This window comes from Kogia breviceps, chromosome 6 (genome assembly GCF_026419965.1).
Source record: "Kogia breviceps isolate mKogBre1 chromosome 6, mKogBre1 haplotype 1, whole genome shotgun sequence".
In the NCBI taxonomy this organism is placed as follows: Eukaryota; Metazoa; Chordata; class Mammalia; order Artiodactyla; family Physeteridae; genus Kogia; species Kogia breviceps.
The window spans coordinates 24,045,805-24,069,702 of NC_081315.1; the positions used below are offsets into that span (position 1 = coordinate 24,045,805).

Consider the following 23,898-nt stretch of genomic DNA (forward strand, 5'->3'; position numbering starts at 1 on the left):
GATGGAGACTTTTAAAAACTCTTGAGTGGTTCGGAAGCCTGGTTCCAGAGCAACAAAATGAGATTTAACAGCCGTGAGTTTGAATTCCAAATACCATCTCATAAATACAGATGATGGAAAAAATGGCTTGACTGTTTTATGTGAAAAGACTGAGCTGTTTTTGTTGATCATAAAAGTTCAGCGTGATGTGACTTAGCTGCTCTAAAAGCTAATCCTCTTGTGGGCTGCGTTAATAGGATTGCATCCAAATCACGCAAGGCAATAATCTCTGTAGATGCACCTTCAACTGGTCAGGCAACAGCTGACCAGTCGTTCTACAAGGGGGTCATTAACAACTGCAGACAATTCTGGGGAAGCAGAGCAGGACGCAGAGGTCTGTGCTCTCCACGGCACAGAAAATTGTTGGGCCAAGTGTTTAGCCTGAGCAGTGGCTCTCTATCTGTTGAAACTCTTGGTTCCAGAGAAAACTCAGCAGGCTTAGGCAAGAGGGGGTCGTGAATCCTAATGATATAGACAGGGCTGCCACTCAGGTCAGATACATAGGTATGGCTGAACTAGTTTTTTATCGGGCATCTGCTCTGATTCATTGGTTCCCATAGAGTACTGGCTTTAAATATTTTGAATATCACCCCTGGAAACAGGAGTGCCTCAGAGAATCCAGGGCTAGAATACAGTTGAGCTTTAGGAAGGGCTAGGGCCAGGAAATGGGATGTCATTGGAAGGCTGGCAGTATTGGCTCTCTTCTCCCATCTGCTTCATTCATCTTTGTCTGTACGAGACAGCTTTCTCTAATCCCTAGTCCACTTGCCAGAAACTGGCTTTCTCTCAATTCCAGCTCCACGTTCCCAACGGAACTTGGGTTAGCATGGGATGCCTACCCATCCCTATCAACTGTGGTCAAGTGCATGGAGTACATTAGACAAATATGGCTGCAAGAAACCCACCCCTATGGGGAATTCCCTGGCGGTCCAGTGGTTAGGACTCCATGCTTTCCCTGCCGGGGCCTGGGTTTGATTCCTGGTCAGGGAATTGAGAACCAGCCCCACAAAAAAAAAAAAAAAAAGAAAAGAAACCGTCCCCTATGATTGAGATGGGGATGTCATTCTGTGGTGGGAAAATACCCAAAAAGTTTTGTATCACTTTCTTAACTTTCTTTGATGTCATAAGCCCCTTTGAAAAATTGGGGAAACATGTTTTCCTCTATAAAAAATACACACAAATTTTGTTTAGGCTTTCAAGAGATTCCTAGAACCTTGTAATATATCGGTGAACCCTACAGTAAGATACCCCGACCTAGAGATGAAATACTTAGGGGAGAAAATATGAATGTCTTCCTTCAAATAGCTGAAGAATTGCTGGAGAAGAAGATTAAAATTATGTAAACGCATGTATAGGAAAAAGATTAGAATGCTTTATAAAACTGAAAACGTGGTTCCCTTTGGAGATAGTGTAATGGGTGATTGTTTTTTGTGTGTTTCCCAATTATCCTGCCAGGAATATCTATGGTTAGTTTTATAATCACGTAAAGCATATTTTTAAAAATAAATTTATTTATTTGTTTGTTTTTATTTTTGTCTGTGTTGGGTTTTCGTTGCTGTGCGCGGGCTTTCTCTAGTTGCAGTGAGCGGGGGCTACTCTTCGTTGTGGTGCATGGGCTTCTCATTGCGGTGGCTTCTCTTGTTGCGGAGCAGGGACTCTGGGCATGAAGGCTTCAGTAGTTGTGGCGCACGGGCTTAGTTGCTCCACGGCATGTGGGATCCTCCCGGACCAGGGCTCGAACCCGTGTCCCCTGCATTGGCAGGCAGATTCTTAACCACTGCGCCACCAGGGAAGCCCCATGTAAAGCATTTCTTAAAAAGAAACGTAATCAAAATGTCAAATGCTTCAGAGTTTAGAAGAGTGGGTAAAACTGATAAGAATGGAGATTTTGACTCAATGGTACTGGTGGCCTTAGGAGTAATCCCAATGTCCCTGAATCGATCCTTGCCCTGCTGTAATCTGTTCTCAGAGCAGAAGCCACTTGTGTTAAAATATAAGTCAGAGTATTTCTCTCTGCTCAGAACCCAGCAAGGGCTCCCCGATTCACTCAGAGCAAGAGCCAAAATAAGGCTGTAAGGCTCCATGTGACCTGTCCCATGTTGTGCCCCCATCTCATCTCCGACATCTGTCCTCCAGCTCATTTGATTCCTTGTTCCTCAAATTTCATCACTTCCTGAAGTCTCTGCACATGACATGTTCCCAGTGAGGCCCACTCAGTTTTAAATTGCATACCTCACCACTGCTGTCACTCTCCATGGCTCTTGCCCTACTCTCTTTCTTCCTTTCTTTTTTTTAAAAAAATAATTAATTAGGGACTTCCCTGGTGGTCCAGTGGTTAAGACTTCCGTGCTTCCACTGCAGGGGGCATGGGTTCCATCCTGGTGCAGGGAACGAAGATCTCACATGCTGCATGGTCAAAAAAAATTTTTTTTAATTGATTAATTTTTTATTGAAGTACAGTTGATCTACAATGCTGTGTCAGTTTCAGTTATACAGCAAAGTGAGTCAGTCATATATATATATATATGTATATATGTATATCTTTTTCAGATTCTCTTCCATTATAGGTTATTCCAAGATATCAAAGATGTGGTATATGTGTACAATGGACCTACTTGCTTTCTTTTTCTCATAGGACTTATTACCTTCTAAAATACTATGTAAAATTTTTATCATCTGTTTCTCCTCACTGGAATGTAAGCTCCATGAAGACAGAGGATTTTGTCTTTTCTTTCTTTCTTTTTTCTTTTTTTTTTTTTTTCCTAGTTTGCTTAATCCCAACTACCCAGTGCCTAGCTAATAGTGGACACTCAACAGACATTTGCTGGAGGAAGGGAGGGAGGGAAAAAAAGACTTGCAGTGGTCAAGCAGAGACAGAATGGTTCTCTCATAGAAGGAATTCCTGATATGGGGGAGAAGCTTGGGCAACTTTGAAGTTTCATTGCAAATGTGAGATTCTACATGATAGGACCCTTCCCTTCCACCACCATAACCCAGATTCTTACTTACTTAGATTACTTGCCGATTGTCTTAGACAGGAATCATTTGGATGCAAGGAAGAGAAACCACTCAGGTTACATTAAGTAAAAAGCAAAGTTTTAATTTAATGCATGGAATCTCATGGATTCCAAGGGCAAGAACTCCAGGGTGGCCCGTTGAGGAGCTGAAACCAGGATTGTCTCTGCCTTTCTGATACTTCATGAGATTTAAATCTCTCCCTCAGCAGACATCTCATTTCTCCTTCCTGGAGAGCTACAAGACCTCCCAGCTCCAGGGCCCATCACTAACTAATTAAAGTCTCTGTTTCAAATCCAAATTCTTCAAGAGTGAATCTGATTGGCTTATCAATTGTTTTCCCATTCATCCAGCGGTACTGTCAGCTGTCACCAGAGGCAAGAGCATCAGAGAGTGCAACCACGACCAAAGAATCCACCCTGGTGGGCTTGGGAAGGGAAGCAGTTCTCAGAGAAGCAGCACATGAGATGAACAGGCAAATTGGCTAGCACTCCAAGGCACCGCCCCACTGGAATCTAACTGCACTAACATTCTCAACAATCTAATTTCATTTCCCCAGCAATTTCCTGTCTGGAAGAGGTTGCTGATTTCTTTGAAGCTAAAATCGGCACATCCCTCACTTATAAAAATAATAAACAGCTTTCTGAGAAACTTCTGAGGAAATTTTTCTACCACCTGGAAAAGCACAGTGAGAGGCTTCATCTCCTAGAATAAGAGTTGCAGGGACTTTACCCTGAAACGGAGCTGCAAAATGTCACAAAGTTCTGCACCACGAACACAGATGTATATAAAATTGCTTTTTATAACAAGATTTTTTTAAAAAATTGAAGCATAACACAAATACACAAATGTGCACAAATCATAAGTGCTCAGCTGGATGAATTTCCAAAGTAAACACACCCTTGTAGCCACAGCACCCAAATCAAGAAATCAGCAGCATCATCCTACTTCCAACTTCCCCTCTGTCCGCCCCACCACCCCCAAATACACACTATCTCCTGCCTTCCACAGATTAGTTTTGCCTAAGTTTAAAGTCTTTGGCCCTTTTTTTCCTACTGGGTTGGCCATCTTGTTTTGTTTTATTTTTAAAGCAACTTTATTGAGGTATGATTGACATGCAATAAAGTATACAGATTTAAAGTGCACAGTTTGATAAATTTAGGTGTATGTACATATCATGAAACCATCACCACAATCAAGCCCTCCCAGCCCCAGACAACCACTGATCCATCATTGGTTGGATCAAGGATATCATTATCGGGGCTTCCCTGGTGGCGCAGTGGTTGAGAGTCCGCCTGCCGATGCAGGGGACGTGGGTTCGTGCCCCGGGCCGGGAGGATCCCACGTGCCGCGGAGCGGCTGGGCCCGTGAGCCATGGCCGCTGAGCCTGCGCGTCCGGAGCCTGTGCTCCGCAACGGGAGAGGCCGCAGCAGTGAGAGGCCTGCATACCGCAAAAAAAAAAAAAAAAAAAACAACAAGGATATCATTATCAATTGTTTATATTTCTAGAATTTTATATAAATGGAATCACACAGTACATTTTTGTCTGGCTTCTTTCACTCAAAATAATTATTTTGAGATTCATCCATGTCAGTACATGTATTACTAGTTCATTTCTTTTTATTGCTAAGTAGTAACCCATTGTATCGATATACTACACTTTGTTTAGCTGTTAACATGTTGATGGGCATTTGAGTTGTTTCCAGTTTGGGGCTATTTAAAATAAAGGGGTTAAGAACATTTGCACACAAGTCTTTGAGTGAACATATGATTTCATTTATCCCAGGTATTTAGGAGTGGAATGTCTGGGTTATATGTTTTGTGTATGTTTAACTTTATAAGAAACTGCCAAAATGTCTTCCATTTTACATTCTCACAAGCAGTGTATGAGAGTTTCAGCTGCTCAATCTTCTAACTCTTGACATAATCAACCTTTTCAATTTTATGCATTCTAATAGGTGTGTGGTGGTATCTCATTGTGATTTTAATTTGTGTTTCCCTAATGACTAACGATTTTGAGCACATACATGTTTTGCTATGGCTTATTTGCCATCTGTATGTCTTTTTCAGTTGTGTCCATAAAAATCTTCTGCCCATGTTTCAATTAGGTTGTTTGTTTTCTTGTTATTAAGTTTTTTTAAAGAATTAACTATTTTTTAACAGATTTTATTTATTTATTTATTTTTGGCTGCGTTGGGTCTTCCTTGCTGCATGTAGGCTTTCTCTAGTTGTGGCGAGCGGGGGCTATTCTTCATTGCGGCGCACAGGCTTCTCATTGCGGTGGCTTCTCTTGTTGTGGAGCACGGGCTCTAGGCGCACGGGCTTCAGTAGTTGTGGCACGTGGGCTTCTCGTTATGGTGGCTTCTCATTGCAGAGCATGGGCTCTAGGTGCACTGGCTTCAGTAATTGTGGCACGTGGGCTCAGTACTTGTGGCTCACAGGCTCTAGAGTGCAGGCTCAGTAGTTGTGGCACATGGGCTTAGTTGCTCCACAGCATGTGGGATCTTCCTGCACCACGGCTCGAACTCATGTCCCCTGCTTTGACAGGCGGATTCTTTTTTTTTTTTTTTTTTTTTTTTGTGGTATGCGGGCCTCTCACTGTTGTGGCCTCTCCCGTTGCGGAGCACAGGCTCCGGACGCACAGGCCCAGCGGCCATGGCTCATGGGCTTAGTTGCTCCGCAGCATGTGGGATCTTCCCGGACCAGGACACGAACCCGTGTCTCCTGCATAGGCAGGCGGATTCTCAATCACTGCGCCACCAGGGAAGCCCCTGACAGGCAGATTCTTAACCACTGTGCCACCAGGGAATCCCTTATTATTAAATTCTGATAGTGCTTTATTTATTCTGGAGACAAGTCCTTTATCAAATATGTGATTTGCAAATATTTTCTCCCTCATTTTGTGGCTTATCTTTTCATTCTCTCAATGGTGTCTTTCAAAGAGCAGAGATTCTTAATTTTGATAAAAGTCCAATTTATCATTTTTTTCTTTCTTGGATCATGCTTTGAGCATCATATCTAAGAGATCTTTGCATAACTCAGTCACGCAGATTTTCTCCCATGCTTTCTTCCAGAAGTTTTCTCTTTATCAGGTTTTACTTTTCTATTTATAATCTATTGTGAGTACCCTTGTGCATGTGCCGAAGGTATGGACTGAATTTATTGTTGTTGTTTTTGCATTTTGATATCCAATTGCTTCAGCATCAATTATTGAAAAGACTATCCTTTCTTCTTTGAATTGCCTGGGCACCTTTGTCAAAAATCAATTGACAATATATGTGTGAGTCTATTTCTGGACTCTCTATTCTGTGCCATTAATCCACTTGTCTACCTTTTTTTCTTTTCCATTATAATTTATTATAAGATATTGAATATAGTTCCCTGTGCTATATAGTAGGACCTTGTTGTTATCTGGTTTACATATAGTTGTTTGTATCTGCTAGTCCCAAACTCCTAATTTATCCCTTTCTCCTTCTTCCCCTTTGGTAACCATAAGTTTGTGTTCTGTGTCTCTGAGTTTGTTTCTGTTTTGTAAATAAGTTTATTTGTTTCATTTTTTTAGATTCCACATATAAGTGATATCATATAATATTTGTCTTTCTCTGTCTGACTCACTTCACTTAGTATGATAATCTCTAGTTGCATCCATGTTGCTGCAAGTGGCAATATTTTATTCCTTTTTATGGCTGAGTATTATTTCATTGTATATATAAATATATATATATATATCACATCTTTTTTTTTTTTTTTTTTTTTTTTTTTTTTTTTTTTGTGGTACGCGGGCCTCTCACTGTTGTGGCCTCTCCCGTTGCGGAGCACAGGCTCCAGACGTGCAGGCTCAGTGGCCATGGCTCACAGGCCCAGCCGCTCCACAGCATGTGGGATCTTCCCAGACCGGGGCACGAACCCGTGTCCCCTGCATCTGCAGGCGGATTCTCAACCACTGCGCCACCAGGGAAGCCCCTATCACATCTTCTTTATCCATTCATCTGTTGATGGACAAATATTTAGGTTGCTTCCATGTCTTGGCCATTGTAAATAGTGCTGCTATGAATATTGGGGTGCATATCTTTTCGAATTAGAGTTTTCGTCTTTTCTGGATATATGCCCAGTGGTGGGATTGCTGGATCATATGGTAACTCTATTTTTAGTTTTTTAACATTTGTCTCTCTTGATGCCAATACTACACTGTCTTTATTACACTGGGTTTATATGTCTTGAAGTCAAGTAGTATAAGTTCTCTAATTTTATTCTTTTTCAAAGTTGTTTTAGCTATTCTAGGTACTTTGCATTTCCATATGAATTTTAGAATCAGCTTACCAATTTTGCAAAAAAAAACCCCAGCTTGCTGGGGTATTGATTGGTATTGTGTTAAATTTACAGATCATTCTGGGAGAAAACTGATAACTTAATAATATTGTCTTCCCACTCATGAACTCAGTATATCTTACTTAGGTCTTTTTAAATTTCTCTGAGCGATACTGTGTCTTGAATCTATGGATTTACAGTGGCAACACATTTGAATATTTTTTGGCCATTATCTTTTCAAATATTTTTCTGTGCTCCCCACTTTGGAGACTCCAATTACATGCCTGTAGGCCATTAGAACTGGTCCCATTTTCACTGATGCTCTGTGCATTTTTTTCAATCTTTTTTTTCCTCTCTCTGTTTCATATTTCTATGTGTTTAAATTCACTAAACTTTTCTTCTGTGATGTCTAAGCTACCATTAATTGCACATGGTACATTTTTCATGTCAGTCATTATAATTTTCATCTCTAGAAGTTTGATTTAGGTCTTTATAATATCTTTCATGTCTCTACTTAACATGTTAAGTCATTCCTCTAGCTTATTGAACATATGAGATATAGCTATAACAACTATTCTGTTAGCCAAATAATTTTACCATCTATATCATTTCTGGGTTGGCTTCAGTTGATTTTTCTTCTCATTGTGAGTCATACTTACCTGCTTCTTTGTAATTTTTGATCAATGTCAAATCAAGAATTTTTGATTATTAAATCAGATTTTATAAACAGTGGAAGAAGCACGGACTTAAAACAAGGCATGCTAATTAGGTTTTGTCAAATTTTACAAAAATATGTGATATATATTTATACTAAAACTATATAATGTTCAGATTTAGGAGAGCAGTCAGTTAATATTTTTCGCAGATTAAAAGAGTATTAAATACTGGTACAAGTTGGAAATTGAGAAAACTGTGGGCAGGATTATAGAAAATGAGTTGGTGTTAGAATTTTTTTTTTCCTATGAATGTATTGAGCTCTGATTTAGGACATAGTTAAGTTTCTTGGGAGCAGTTTGAACCTATGGGATCTTGTTATTCAGTTTTCTTAGGCAGAGTCACAACAGCATTTAGTCTAGGGTTAATTTTTAATTTTGCCCACTGCTGAGACAAAACCCTACAGTGCTTTGTGAATTATGACGTTTTTCACTTTGGTTGAAAGAACAGGAGCTATTTCTACCCTGAATGATACCCTGGTGATTTAAAAAAAATTTTTTTTAAATAAGTTTAAAAATATATATTTATTTATTTACTTATTTTCTTGCACCAGGTCTTAGTTGCAGCACATGGGCTCCTTAGTTGAAGCCAGTGGGCTTCGTAGTTGCAGCACATGGGCTCCTTAGTTGAAGCCAGTGGGCTTCGTAGTTGCAGCACACATGTGGGATCTAGCTCCCTGACTAGGGATCAAACCTGGGCCTGCTGCATTTGAGAGTGTGGAGTCTTATCCACTGCACCACCAGGGAAGTCCCTTCCCTGGTGATTTTTCCCTGTAGTTCTTTCCAGTGATTCTTGTCCTAGTGTCAGGAAGTTTCTTCACCTACATCTGCTGATTCAGCTGAAGACATGAGGGCACCACCTGAGTGGGGATGGCCAGAGCTCTCTCTCAGTGTAGCTCCTTCCTCTCTGGTCTAGTGTCCTGCGACCTCTGACTGCATTAGCCTCCCTGAATTCCCAGATCCATCTCCTCAATTCAGAGAGGACTGCAAGCACGCTGTGCTGTGACCTAGGAAGTAAGGCAGTAAACAAGCAGCGCTCTCCTTGTTTATTTTACCTTGTGTGTTTCATATATTTTGTCCCTTTTTTTTTTTTTTAAATTTATTTATTTTTTTTTGCGGGCCTTTCACTGTTATGGCCTCTCTCCCATTGCGGAGCACAGGCTCCGGACGCGCAGGCTCAGCGGCCATGGCTCACGGGCCCAGCCGCTCCGCGGCATGTGGGATCTTCCCGGACCGGGGCACGAACCCGTGTCCCCTGCATCGGCAGGCGGATTCTCAACCACTGCGCCACCAGGGAAGCCCTATTTTGTCCTTTTTTAAAAAGTTGTTTCCGTAAGGTGGGCAAATCTGTTCTCTTTCACTCCATCTTGGTTGAAAGCTAAAGTCTTGGATTGCCTATCATCTTCTTATTGATTCTAGGAGTATTTATATATTCCAACTACAAGCCCTTTGACAAATCTAGGAATTAAAATATCTTCTTCAACTCTATCTTCTTCCACTCTGTGACTTGTTTCTGTATTCTCTTACACATGATTTTTTTTTTTTTTTTTTTTTTTGTGGTACGCAGGCCTCTCACTGCTGTGGCCCCTCCCATTGCGGAGCACAGGCTCCGGACGCGCAGGCTCAGTAGCCATGGCTCACGGGCCCAGCCGCTCCGCGGCATGTGGGATCTTCCCAGATCGGGGCACGAACCCGTGTCCCCTGCATCTGCAGGCGGATTCTCAACCACTGCGCCACCAGGGAAGCCCCTATCACATCTTCTTTATCCATTCATCTGTTGATGGACAAATATTTAGGTTGCTTCCATGTCTTGGCCATTGTAAATAGTGCTGCTATGAATATTGGGGTGCATATCTTTTCGAATTAGAGTTTTTGTCTTTTCTGGATATATGCCCAGTGGTGGGATTGCTGGATCATATGGTAACTCTATTTTTAGTTTTTTAACATTTGTCTCTCTTGATGCCAATACTACACTGTCTTTATTACAGTGGGTTTATATGTCTTGAAGTCAAGTAGTATAAGTTCTCTAACTTTGTTCTTTTTCAAAGTTGTTTTAGCTATTCTAGGTACTTTGCATTTCCATATGAATTTTAGAATCAGCTTACCAATTTTGCAAAAAAAACCCCCAGCTTGCTGGGGTATTGATTGGTATTGTGTTAAATTTACAGATCATTCTGGGAGAAAACTGATAACTTAATAATATTGTCTTCCCACTCATGAACTCAGTATATCTTACTTAGGTCTTTTTAAATTTCTCTGAGCGATACTGTGTCTTGAATCTATGGATTTACAGTGGCAACACATTTGAATATTTTTTGGCCATTATCTTTTCAAATATTTTTCTGTGCTCCCCACTTTGGAGACTCCAATTACATGCCTGTAGGCCATTAGAACTGGTCCCATTTTCACTGATGCTCTGTGCATTTTTTTCAATCTTTTTTTTCCTCTCTCTGTTTCATATTTCTATGTGTTTAAATTCACTAAACTTTTCTTCTGTGATGTCTAAGCTACCATTAATTGCACATAGTACATTTTTCATGTCAGTCATTATAATTTTCATCTCTAGAAGTTTGACTTAGGTCTTTATAATATCTTTCATGTCTCTACTTAACATGTTAAGTCATTCCTCTAGCTTATTGAACATATGAGATATAGCTATAACAACTATTCTGTTAGCCAAATAATTTTACCATCTATATCATTTCTGGGTTGGCTTCAGTTGATTTTTCTCCTCATTGTGAGTCATACTTACCTGCTTCTTTGTAATTTTTGATCAATGTCAAATCAAGAATTTTTGATTATTAAATCAGATTTTATAAACAGTGGAAGAAGCACGGACTTAAAACAAGGCATGCTAATTAGGTTTTGTCAAATTTTACAAAAATATGTGATATATATTTATACTAAAACTATATAATGTTCAGATTTAGGAGAGCAGTCAGTTAATATTTTTCGCAGATTAAAAGAGTATTAAATACTGGTACAAGTTGGAAATTGAGAAAACTGTGGGCAGGATTATAGAAAATGAGTTGGTGTTAGACATTTTTTTTTCCTATGAATATATTGAGCTCTGATTTAGGACATAGTTAAGTTTCTTGGGAGCAGTTTGAACCTATGGGATCTTGTTATTCAGTTTTCTTAGGCAGAGTCACAACAGCATTTAGTCTAGGGTTAATTTTTAATTTTGCCCACTGCTGAGACAAAATCCTACAGTGCTTTGTGAATTATGACGTTTTTCACTTTGGTTGAAAGAACAGGAGCTATTTCTACCCTGAATGATACCCTGGTGATTAAAAAAAAAATTTTTTTTAATAAGTTTAAAAATATATATTTATTTATTTACTTATTTTCTTGCACCAGGTCTTAGTTGCAGCACATGGGCTCCTTAGTTGAAGCCAGTGGGCTTCTTAGTTGCAGCACACATGTGGGATCTAGCTCCCTGACTAGGGATCAAACCTGGGCCTGCTGCATTTGAGAGTGTGGAGTCTTATCCACTGCACCACCAGGGAAGTCCCTTCCCTGGTGATTTTTCCCTGTAGTTCTTTCCAGTGATTCTTGTCCTAGTGTCAGGAAGTTTCTTCACCTACATCTGCTGATTCAGCTGAAGACATGAGGGCACCACCTGAGTGGAGATGGCCAGAGCTCTCTCTCAGTGTAGCTCCTTCCTCTCTGGTCTAGTGTCCTGCGACCTCTAACTGCATTAGGCTCCCTGAATTCCCAGATCCATCTCCTCAATTCAGAGAGGACTGCAAGCACGCTGTGCTGTGACCTAGGAAGTAAGGCAGTAAACAAGCAGCGCTCTCCTTGTTTATTTTACCTTGTGTGTTTCATATATTTTGTCCTTTTTTTTTTTTTTTTTTTAATTTATTTATTTTTTTTTGCGGGCCTTTCACTGTTATGGCCTCTCTCCCATTGCGGAGCACAGGCTCGGGACGCGCAGGCTCAGCGGCCATGGCTCACGGGCCCAGCCGCTCCGCGGCATGTGGGATCTTCCCGGACCGGGGCACGAACCCGTGTCCCCTGCATCGGCAGGCGGACTCTCAACCACTGCGCCACCAGGGAAGCTCTATTTTGTCCTTTTTTAAAAAAGTTGTTTCAGTAAGGTGGGCAAATCTATTCTCTTTCACTCCATCTTGGTTGAAAGCTGAAGTCTTGGATTGCCTATCATCTTCTTATTGATTCTAGGAGTATTTATATATTCCAACTACAAGCCCTTTGACAAATATAAGAATTAAAATATCTTCTTCAACTCTATCTTCTTCCACTCTGTGACTTGTTTCTGTATTCTCTTACACATGATTTTTGATGAAGAGATGTTGTCAATTTTCATGTTACCCAATATATTACTTTTTAAACTTTTTAGGGTTAGTGCTTTCTGTGTCTGTTTACCTTTCCCAAAGTTAAGAAGACACTTCTCTGTGTTTTTGTTTGGAAATGTTCTGTTTTTTTAACTTTAACTTTAAAATCTATAATCCAGGGGCTTCCCTCCCTGGTGGCGCAGTGGTTGAGAGTCCGCCTGCCGGTTCAGGGGACGCGGGTTCGTGCCCCGGTCCGGGAAGATCCCACCTGCCGCAGAGCGGCTGGGCCCGTGAGCCATGGCCGCTGAGCCTGCGCGTCCGGAGCCTGTGCTCCGCAACGGGAGAGACCGCAGCAGTAAGAGGCCCGCGTACCGAAAAAAAAAAAAAATCTATAATCCATTTGGCATTGATTTTTGGATATGTTGTGAGCTAGAAATCAAGATTCTTTTTTTTAATATGAGTATCCAATTGACCTAGCACCACTTACTCAAAAGTCTATCATTTCCCCACCGTACTGCAGTGTCAACTTTGTCATCAATGTAATGACCATGCATTTGTGGGTCTATTTCTTGGTTCTCTGTACATACAGTTTTGACCTCTGTCTGGTAAACAGCATTGATCTGAAGCAGTCATTTCATAATTTTCAGTTTAAAAGAAAACTGAGTTCGTTTTTCTTTCGGGTTCTAGGTGCACAGGCTTCAGTAGTTGTGGCTTGAGGGCTCTAGAGCACAGGCTCAGTAGTTGTGGTGCACGGGCTTAGCTGCTCCACGGAATGTGGGATCTTCCCGGACCAGGGCTCGAACCCGTGTCTCCTGCATTGGCAGGAGGATTCCCAACCACTGCGCCACCAGGGAAGTCCCACTACTTGTTTTGTTAAAATAAAGTTTTATTGTAACACACACCAGTGATACAAACAATTACATAGAGAGTATTTAGATATAGAGAGAAGAGATCATTTATAGGGTGGTGTTCTTGAAAAGATGCAATGGCATGAAATCCAAAGCATAAATGGAGGGACTGACCTTTCATAACAGGAAAGCAATGTCTCTCATTTGCCGTGGGAAGGAGGGAGTAGGAGGAGTGAAGATGGTATGTAGGTTTGCATGTTTGATGGCTAGTGGTTGAAGGAGTTTCCATCTGAGCACTTTGGTTTTCTGATGAAACTATAAGGTCTTTGGTTGATGGCGGGTTTGGACATTTGAGGTATCTGAAGACGGTTTAAAAATTATTGCAAGCATCGTTTCATAATAGCCAAAAAGTAGAAACAATTCAAATGTCTATCATCTGATAAATGGATAAGAAAAATGTGAAATATCCATATAATGCAATAGTATTTAACATTGAATATTTAACATTATAAAGGATTGAAGTACTGATGTATGCTACAACAATGGATAAACCTCGACAACATTACACTAAGTGAGAGAAACCAGTCACAGAAGGTCACATGTTGTATGATTCCATTTTATGAAATGTCCAAAAGAGGCAAATCCATAGAAACAGAAAGATTACTGGTTGTCAGGGATGCAGGGGGAGGAGGAATGGGGTTTCTTTTCGGGGTGATGAAATATTCTGAAATTAGATAGTGGTGAGGTTGAAGAATTTTGTGAATATACTAAAACCACTGAATTCTATACTTTAAAAATGTGAATTTTATGGTAGGTGAATTATATCTCAATAAAGCTGTTGTTTAATAAAAAGAAGACAGACAGAAAGAAAAGTTTTTGCAGAGAATAATAGTGCACTGTCCAGATAAAGGAAGTGGGATTGCCAGGTAGCAGAGACATCCATAAGGCTAATGAAGCTGGCTGCACGTGTCCCCATGAGAGTATGGAGCTGCTGGGAGACGTTGGGTGTCCTAGTTGGGAAGGGAAGTTAGGATGCACTCAGAAAGCATATCCGTGTAAGGATTCTGGCAAATCATCATAGAGATCTCAAAAGAAAGATTTGTTCCTTATTCATTTCCTCATTCCAGATTCATATCATCATAATTTTTAATTTGTAATCGTATATTCTTTTCCTTTAAAATGACTCCCCAAACCGTATATGCTTCAGGTTCCAGAAGACCAAGATCTGCCCCTGCAGAGAGCTGAGGATCTATCTACTTGAGGTCACTGAACATGAATTTACAGTGACGTCACTGATTCTGTTGTGTAACTTTCTCCAGTGGCGCTTGGCCGTTTGGGTGCAGAAGAAAGTACAGTCAGGTTCACCCAGGGTTGGGGTTTCGTGAGTCGGAAGCATGTTATTAATAATGTGGACCGCAAAATTCAAACTGGATAAGGGGGGGAAGTGAAGACGGAGAGGTCTGATGGGTCATGCGAAAGCGGAGGTGTCAACAGGCTAGAAAGGTGTTGGAGAAGAAAGAAGATTACAGAGGAAGAACTGGAAAGATCAAGTTGGAAGATGTGTAGCTGGAGTGGGCTGCTGGAGGTGAATGACAAAGTCCACGGAGGGGTGATGGTTTGAGGTGATCTGAAGGCCATGGGAGGTGACAATTGGCACTTGCTCTGAGGAAAAGTCTCAGCTCTAAGAAGATCTCCAGGCCTCAGCACAATCTGTCCCTTGCCTGCTTCTGTCACCTTACCCAGTCCAATGTCCCTCTCACTTGTCTCCTTGCTAACTTCATTCAGGTCCTCCGGAGTTTCTTCCAGCCTGAGGATTTAGACACCTCGTAGTTTCTCTGTTGTCTGGAATATTCTTCTCTGCTGCTTGGCCAGGTCATTTCTACTCATCCTGAGCAGCTCAGTTTAAAGTCAGTTCCTCAGGGCTTCCCTGGTGGCGCAGTGGTTGGGAATCCGCCTGCCGATGCAGGGGACACGGGTTCGTGCCCCGGTCCGGGAGGATCCCACGTGCCGCGGAGCGGCTGGGCCCGTGAGCCATGGCCGCTGAGCCTGCGCGTCCGGAGCCTGTGCTCCGCAACGGGAGAGGCCGCAACAGTGAGAGGCCCGCGTACCACACACAAAAAAAATAAAAATAAAAAAATAAAGTCAGTTCCTCGGGGAAGTCTTTCCCCACATACCCACCCTTCTCCAGGGGGTAGAGGATCCAGTTGTATGCCCAGGTAAGACTCTTTGTTTTTCCTTCACAGCATTTATCAACTGTATTGTAGAAGTTAAGGGGCTAATGACTAGTAAAATGTTCTTCTCTAGAATAAAGGAGTGAGGTAATAGGTCTGGCGAACCTCCCTATTATATCCTGGGTCCTCAAGAACTTGTATATACAAAGACATCCCATAAATATTTGTTGTATGAATGAAATTTAAGATACTGATGTGTAATAGTGTTTTCCAGCATACCTTTTAACATATAAGGATATAAAATGTAATTTTACAGATAATCTAAAAACGGCATATCATGTAAAGATAAAGCCAATTTCCTTTCTAACGTACATACGTGAAGACATATCTATCTTCAACCTCTTCTCACTTATTTGATCTCTAGAAATATAAATCTCAAACAACATAGTTGAAGATAAGGGAAAATACTTAATGATTTCTTATATGGAATTGAGATCATTGAATCCCTTATTTGAAATAATGAAAAAAATTACTGGGTATACAGTCGGTCCTTCCATATCCTTGGGTTCCTCATCCGAGGAGCCAACCAACCTCGGATGGGAAATACTCAGAAAAAATCCAGAAAGTTCCAGAAAGCAAAACTTGAATTTGCTGCACGCTGGCAACAATTTACATTGTATTAGGTATTATAAGTAATTAGAGATGATTTATAGTATAAAGATGTGAATACTACACCATCTTATACAAGGAAATTGAGCATCAAAGGATTTTGGTATGGGGAGGGGTCCTGAAACCCATTCCCCAGGGATAAGGAGGGTTGACTGTATTACAATCTTCCATTAAAAAGAATCTGAAAAAGTATATATATATATATATATATATATATATATATATATATATACACACACACACACACACATACATAAACACACATGTGTATCACTGAATCACTACACCGTACACCTGAAACTAAAACAACAATTGTAAATAAACTATACTTCAATTTAAAAAAAAAGACTTCAGGGATTTCCCTGTCTGTCCAGTAGTCAAGAATTCCTCTTCCACTGCAGGGGGTATGGGTTCCAGCCCTGGTTGGGGAACTAAGATCCTGCATGCCACACGAGTGCGACCAAAGAAAAAGAAAGAGAGACAGAGAGATTTAAGAAAGGACTTCATAACAGGAGTGGAGGAAGTGGTAAATTATCTAGCCAACAGTTAACTATGAAAGAGTGGACTAGTCTTAGCAATGTTAATTATAAATACTTTGACTCAGTGTACAGACACACTGCCTGTGGGAGAAGTGGAAAACTAATTCAGTGATTTATTTTCATTTGGACGGCTTGTGGTAAAACGCGAGTTCACATAAAAATTGCTTTGGTTTATTAGCTGCCATAAAAATTACACTCACTTGTATTCTAAAAAGCCTTAAAATTTAAGAAAAACAATGAACCCCCTTGCTCGTTTTTTCTCTCTCAATCCTCCTTATGGTTATACCTTTGATCCTTCACAAAACAAGTCTGATTCTCTTCTTTACAACATCTTTCAAATCTCTGGCTAGCTGCCTCTTTAAGGAAGACTTTCCTCATCCTATCTGACCTGGCCCCACCCTGGTTATTCTTCCAATTTACTGTGTTTATTTCCCCCAGGGCACAACATTTATCACTATCTGTACTATCTGTTGACCCCTGTTTACTATCCTAGCCGCCACAGAAATGTCACTTCCATGAGTGCAGGGACCTCTAGTTCTCACCACCACAGCACCTAATTTCCTACTACAACTGTATAAGCTTTTCAAACCCGGAGGAACTCCTGAATGTGAATGTTGTATTAACAAGAAAATGCCTGAGGTTATTTTTTCCAGAAACGTTCACTTATCTCCTACTATTTTTAGCACTTTTATCTGATTATTTATATTAACTTCCAAAATTTGTGTGAGGGCTTTGTTTTCCATAAATAAACTGGAAAAGATATTTCTATTACAGGATCGTGTTTAACTCAGGACCACGTATCATAACTGTAAAGCACACGCAAGAAAGCAAATAGCGCTAAGACATCCAGTAAGTTTCCCTTTTCTGGTCCAACACCCCAAGGGTAGATTTTAAACAAATGCCAAGCCAAGTGGAAGAAACTGGCAACAAATGGAGGGAGTGTGACACTTCAAAATGTCCCAGAGATCAATTCAACCAAATCCTTTGGCCCCGCTAAGCGTTCCCACACCACTCAGGCAAGGCTGCTCCGGGGACCAGCCCACACCAGCCCGGAAGGGTCCTCCCCCTCTGCCCTCCGCTCCAGGCTGGTTGCCTTAGAGCGTTCCCCCGGGTCCTCTCCCTCCTGGTCCCTGCCCTTCAGACTCGCGGGCAGGGATCCGGGGGTCGCGGACTCTCCAGGGCGCGCGGTCTCCTTCCGGGCTGTTTTGCTTTGCACGCTGTCAAGTACAAACCCCCCAGCCCCTCCCCCCCAACTCTTGATCCCGTGCACAGTACTAACTCCGAACTGACACCCGGCTGAGCCAAGATGGCAATCTCCAGACTTGAACATTCGAAGGTTCCTCGCTCCACTCGGAACCCGAGACCCGGCGGCGCCGCCCTCCCCGAGGCCTCGCCGCCTTGGCGAGCAGGCCGCCGGGGGCTCCGGGCTCCAACGGCCGCCGGGCGGCCGAGGACCCCTCTCCAGCTTCCCGAACTACAGATCCCAGGGTGCCTCTCGGACTCCCGCTCCCTCCCTCTCTCCCTCCCTCCCTCCGTGCGTCTCCTCCTCCCTGGCCCTTGTTTTGGCTGGAAGCGCTCCGGCGGAGTTAGAGAAAGTCTGGGCAGAAACCGCAGCCGGCCCGAACGTGGGAAGGGGAAGAGGAAAGGAAGAGGGAGCCGGGAGAGGGAGGGATCGGGGCCGGGGGCCGGGCCGCTTAGAACCTGCCGCGCGCCCGGGGGTGGGGGAGGCGGCGCGGGAGGAGCGCGAGGGGACTGGACGGTGGGCTCAGTCCCTGCAGCCGAGCAGCCGAGACCCTCCTTCCTACGCCGCCCTCCGCCCTCTCTCTCCCGCGGCGGCGGCTAGCGCGGACCCACCCTCGGGCGGGACCTCTGCCCTGCCCAGCGACGCCGAGCCGGCGGCTCCCTCCGTGGCCCTGGACCAGCCCTGCGCCCGCTGTCCACGGGACCCTCGCGGCTTCACCTTTCCTCCCGGCTGCCCGGGCACCGCGGGGAAGTGACCCACCCTCCCGCGAGGAAGGGGAAGGAGAGGATCGCGCAGGGCGCACCGAAACCTAGAGCAGGCGAGCCGGAGTGGGCACCGCGCAGGGGCATTGTGTGTGTGTGAGTGTGTGTGTGCGCGCGTGCAGCGTCGTGTCTGTCTAGAGAGCGCTCTGGGAGGTCCCGTCCCGAGGGGGCGGAGCGCAGGGGGCCGAGGCTTGGGCTCCGCGCCGGGGCAGAGTCCCGTTGGGCCCGAGCGCGACGGAGGCAGCCGGCGGGACGGCGCGCCTGGCGGCTGGGCGGGCGCACTGAAGGGAGGCCGGGGCGCCCTCGGCCCGGCCGCGGACCCTGCCCCGGGGTGTCGGCCGCGGCGGCGCGGCCCGCTTCTACTCACGTCCGCGGACCTGCTTGCGGGGAAGAAGCTCGGAGGCCGAGAGCCGGCGCGCCGCGGAGCCCGTCCGCCCGGGGTGCGCCGCCGAAGAGCTAGGTCCCCGCCGCTGCGCGGCTGTCCGGCGTCGGCGGTGTCTGGAGCGCGCCCGGCCCGGAGCCGGAGAGGCGCGCACCATGAGCGGCGGCGAAGTGGTCTGCTCTGGATGGCTCCGCAAGTCACCCCCGGAGAAAAAGTTGAAGCGTTATGTAAGTAGAGGTCGGCCGCTGTACCCCTTCCCGGGCGGCTCGCACGCGGGTTGCTGCTTCCCCTTGGTCCCCATCCTTTTCGCGTGGGCCCTTTCTCCGGCAGCCTGGGGACCCAGGCTGGACACTCACGCCCGGGCCTCCTCTTGGCCGGGCACCTTTCTAACTCCAGATTCCAGACATCGGCCCGTAGGAGGGCCCAGCATGGCCAGTTGAGCGCCGGCTGCATGTTTTTATTGTTCGTTTTAGCAGCGGCGAGGGGGAGAGCATTCTCCTTTCGTTATATCTGCAGGGAATCCTTAGGGACTGCTGTGTAGTAAATTTCCCGCAGTGGGAAAACCACGGAGGTGTTGGAACTCATCAGCCCTCTATTTTGTCCGCGCGCCCTCCCGCCTTCCCCTCGGGGTGGTTGCCGGAAGCGGGAGGGGGACCTGGGAAGTTGGCCTTAGAGCCGGGCATCTCCAGTCCGCGCACACGGGAAAGAAAAAAGTTATTACGCGCCCTACCGTTTGCTTAGCACGGTTCACATTTTCGCGGTTTTGAAGCAAGCGAGGGACCTTGGAGTTTGGCCCGAGAGCCTTGGCAGTTTGCTGCGAAAGGAGGGCTCTGGGGGGAGCCTGGTGGATGGTGTTCGGACTCCTTGGACACGCTGTCAAACCCCGCAGGAGAGGACAGCTGGGGCCAGTCAGGATTTCTGTGTGTTACGGTACTTTCCCAGGCCACCCGAGTTGCTTCTGCTGATTATGTGTTAAACCGTTTTAGCTGTTAAGGAATATATTCCTTGAAAGAACCAACCTTGCTTGGGTGGAAATCTGTGTCCTCTTCGGGGGGGGGGGGGGTCTGCGATCTTATCCCCTTCTCCCCCATTGGCTCTTTTGTTGCTGCCCCCTGCAAAAGAAAGAAGTGACACCTTCGCCCTGGTATATGATGCAAATATTTTTCTAGTAAAGTATGTCTCGAAAACAAAATGTATGCCCCATTAAATATAAATTTACTACCAGGGGGCCGACACTAATAACGGAACCTGTTTCTTGTGGAAGGATATCTACATCCAGAGTGAGAGCTCGAGGTAATCCTGTTAGTCACTGTTTGCTTGCATAGAACGGAGTGAAGTGCAATATTAAACTTCACCGACAACTCACTGGTGAGTTTCTGGTTTACTTTCTGCCAGAATTTGTTATAGGCAAGTAATTCTTATTTAAGGATTTGATGCCACAAATCCTAAGAAAGTTCTCCAGAGATTTTTTTGAATCCTTCCAAATCCTGTCTCTCCACCTATCACACTTTGCTTGAATATTCTGGTAAATATGCTTACTTTATTCTAAAAATTGCGGAGAGGCAGTGTTGTTTTCAGCTCTGAGTTATGAAGAGAAGGTTGTATGTGTGTGGAAAGAGGGAGTGGATTGATACAGAGATGTATTTGTTTTGAGAAGGCGCTGTTTAGGAAATGATTGGGTCCTTGGGGGAACTGAAGAACACTACGTTCGCTGAAATAGGTAGTGGTAATAGAGGTTTAATGCTTTCTTTCACATGATTGGTTTATGGCTCTCTCAAAAGATGCCCTGGGAGCATAAGATTAAAAAATACAGTAGGAAAAAAGCCTTGTCTCTTGGGCTTGCAATTTAATATAATACAAACCAGGAAGAAAATCAGCCCCAAAGATTATGTCTTAACAAGGACCAAGAAAATGGAAAATCTGAATTTTAAAACATTTATTATTTCATTTGATCATTACAACAGTTTTATGAGGCGGGTATTATCTATCTGTTTAACAGATGAGAACACAGTCTACATAACCAGAGCGTGCCAGAGGCAGGGTTTGAGCCCAGATCTGCCTGCCTGACTGGCCTTTAAAAGGTTAATGACTCATCTAGTTGATTTCAAGTGGCACTCAGGCGGTCATCTGTAAACAGCCTTTCAAGTTTTAACTTTCTATGAGTCTATGGATATTGGTTGAGCATGCAAGGAAGGGGCGGGCTGCGGGTCAGAGGCGCAGTGCGGAAGAAACACAAGGCAAGCATGTGAGCACAAAAGGTAGCTAGCAGTGCCACATGGTTTCCGATTGTGTGCTCAAGTGGATCACTATGGGTATTTCATAGATGTTTTGAGGAACAAGCTTCATGTAGACTGAAACCATAGGAATACTTTAGGGAGACAGTGGGCTCCCTAAATGGTTGTCAACTGAGGGGAGAATATGCCTAACTGCGGAGGGAGGCAAGGTTTTCTTTGCCTGGCTGGGCACTGGCGTTTTCTTTCCACAGTAGTGAAATACATAGAGACAGCCCAGGAAGAAAGTGGGCAGGGTGGCCACCAGAATTGAGGGGTCCAGGAGGGTGACTGGAGACTTACAAGTTAAAATGGGTCTTGTCTTACATTTGCACTGTCAAGTCGGTTGCCCAGATTTTGACATTCCAGATGATTGCTCTTTGGCTTGGTATCCTGTTCAGATAGTTTTGGCTAAAGCAGCTTTGCCCCTGAAAGACATTGGCCTATATACATGCATCTCCTGTGCTGGTTTGGTTTTCATGTAAAATCTTTATTTTCTGGATGAAAGGAAACATTGTTGGCCACCCAGTAGGCAAAATGTTGCTTAATAATGGTTTTGAATGAACGGATTCACTGTGATAAGATATCTTGGATGCCTGGTACTGTAATTGTTAAATGAGACTTCAGGGAGTTTGAACATTGATTTTGTTGGGGAACATTTGGCCAGAGGACTTTTGACAGTTGTCTCGCTGTTTACAGTATTTATAGGGTTGATTAAGATGATCCATCAGGGCTTTTAAGTGTCAAAAAATTGTTTTAGTTTTATCTTCAAAGTCATCTCAAGTTATGGCCCCCGTGCATTCCATTTACAAGTCCATTTTATGTTTGCTGTTTTATAGTCAACAGCATTGTTTTTTTATATTAGTATGTTCCTCAGATGTGGAAGCTTTTCTTGAATTTCCTAAAGAGAGTGGAAGTGGCATAAAAGACAGTAAGACAAAGACTAGTGAGCGGATTCTCCAGCCTTTTTGCCTCTTTTTAATTTTTTCTATATTTATTTGCAAAAGGTAAGAACCTCTTGTATGTGTTCCATCCTCTGAGAATTTTTAGAAGTCCGCTTAATATGGAGGTGAAGATTTTTCTGCTTTCTCTCAGTTTTGCTACTGCTGTGTTGCTGTTTTCATCCTGTGTTATATATATTAAACAGCTGATTTTTCACTCTGTTAAGGACCTGAGTAGAATCACATACAGATCAATGTCACTAGGGTTATAGAAACCAAGTAGACTCTTGGTAGTATGCACTCAACAGCAGCGCTCAGATGTTTAAAGGGCTGCTTAAAGACTAATCAGCCATTTGAAATAATGGTAGAATTTTCACCAGGATTTGACATTTTAGCTGAGATAAGAGGTAAGTCTTGAAAACAAAGGATTGCTTCAAGCCAGCTGGCTGTCCCCCTATCTCTGCAGGGGGAGCTTCCCTATGGCCTGCCTCAAGCCAAGACACCAAGTTTGGGCTCCTCCATGGCCCAGATGTCTGCCTTGGGCCAGTGTGCAATCTCAGCAGGAGAACCTGCTTCTGGACCAGGGCAAGGTGGCCTGCTAGCTGCCAGCCAGCTGGGAAGCAAAACCTCAGCCAGTTCTTGGGTGTGTAATCTGCACCCAGCTTGGGCTCTGCTCTTCAGCTGTCAGTTTATAGGATGTTTTTTGTCTGAACTTGTGGTTCTGGGAATGGACTTAGAAACAGAAATAGCATCTTCCTCTGGGTGGGCACCTGACATCTTACATGGAGGAGAGAGGCATGGGGAAGGCAAAATAACAGCATCTCCTTGGTTCAAGAACAACCCAGGAGCTGGGCTAAGTCCCTATTCCATAGTGGCACTACAACAAAGAGGACTGGGATGTTTGGAAGCTTTTCCTGCCCTTTTTTGGCAATTCCCAGTAGTCAACAGATTCTGAAGCTTTTGCTGACGGTGACTGAAGGACCATAATTATTCTCTTCAAGGAAAATTTTTCCTGCAATTTCCCATCAGTGAACATTCCATTCAAATTTCGAATGTTTTCTTTTTACCTTTTCCAATAAGGCAGGAACATTGTTTCTACTAAGAAAGATCATCAACTAGCAATTACATTGTCTTTATGAAAGTTAATGATAGTTAATTGTTTTGTTGTGCCTGGGCTTAGTGATAAGAGTCGCTGAATCCCTAAATCTGAGGGTTGTCTTTTGGGATTCAAAATTACTACTAAGAAGGTGTATCAGCTTGGAGGGTAGTTTTACAGTTCTGCTGTTTTTATTTTATTTTTTTAATTGATCATCTTTGAACAAATACAAAAATATGGCAAGAATTTATACTTTGATAATCTGGTTGACAGGTGAACTGGTTATTTCAGCGTGTTTTGCCATAATGAGTCTGCTTAAAGAATATGAAAGAAATGAAGTGACAAGGCACTTTTAAGGCTAAGTAAGATTCCACAGTTTGGAGTTGACATAAAAAATATGTAGCTAAGGTCTTGATGATTTGCAGGTTGAGGACATTTAAGAGGTGATTAACTGTCAGCACTGCTAATTTTCTTACAGAGACTAACCCACGAGAAGGAACATCGTAGCAGGTGGATTACCACTTTATATTTGAAGGGTTTGGGGTACTTTGGGCCATGGTCGAAGGAACCCTGAACGGAGTGTCAGGACCCAGAATTCACCTGGA

The 23,898-nt window shown here is 43.6% G+C and overlaps 2 protein-coding genes across 12 annotated transcripts in view; one reads left to right on the forward strand and one right to left on the reverse strand.

The window, feature by feature from the left end:
• Positions 1-2,193: 2,193 nt before the first annotated feature.
• Positions 2,194-19,783, reverse strand: LOC136794351 (uncharacterized). The gene is given in 6 exon segments (XM_067035599.1): positions 2,194-2,445; positions 17,880-18,624; positions 18,627-18,756; positions 18,758-19,055; positions 19,058-19,116; positions 19,118-19,783. Coding segments are annotated over 5 exon segments (843 nt in total). The 5' UTR covers positions 19,144-19,783; the 3' UTR covers positions 2,194-2,445; positions 17,880-18,294.
• GAB1 (GRB2 associated binding protein 1) overlaps positions 16,692-23,898 on the forward strand; it is a 130,560-nt gene continuing 123,353 nt past the window's right edge. For 7 of the 11 annotated variants that reach the window (XR_010840986.1, XM_067035595.1, XM_059066769.2 and 4 more), the window contains exon 1: positions 16,692-19,213. Coding sequence is in view for 5 of the 11 variants with exons in the window: in XM_059066769.2 (XP_058922752.1) it covers positions 19,142-19,213 (72 nt within the window). In the remaining 6 variants the exon portion in view is untranslated. Of the gene's footprint in view, positions 19,214-20,211; positions 20,355-23,898 lie in introns of those variants that run through there. The other 4 variants (XM_067035592.1, XM_067035596.1, XM_067035597.1 and 1 more) reach the window with 3 other exon arrangements.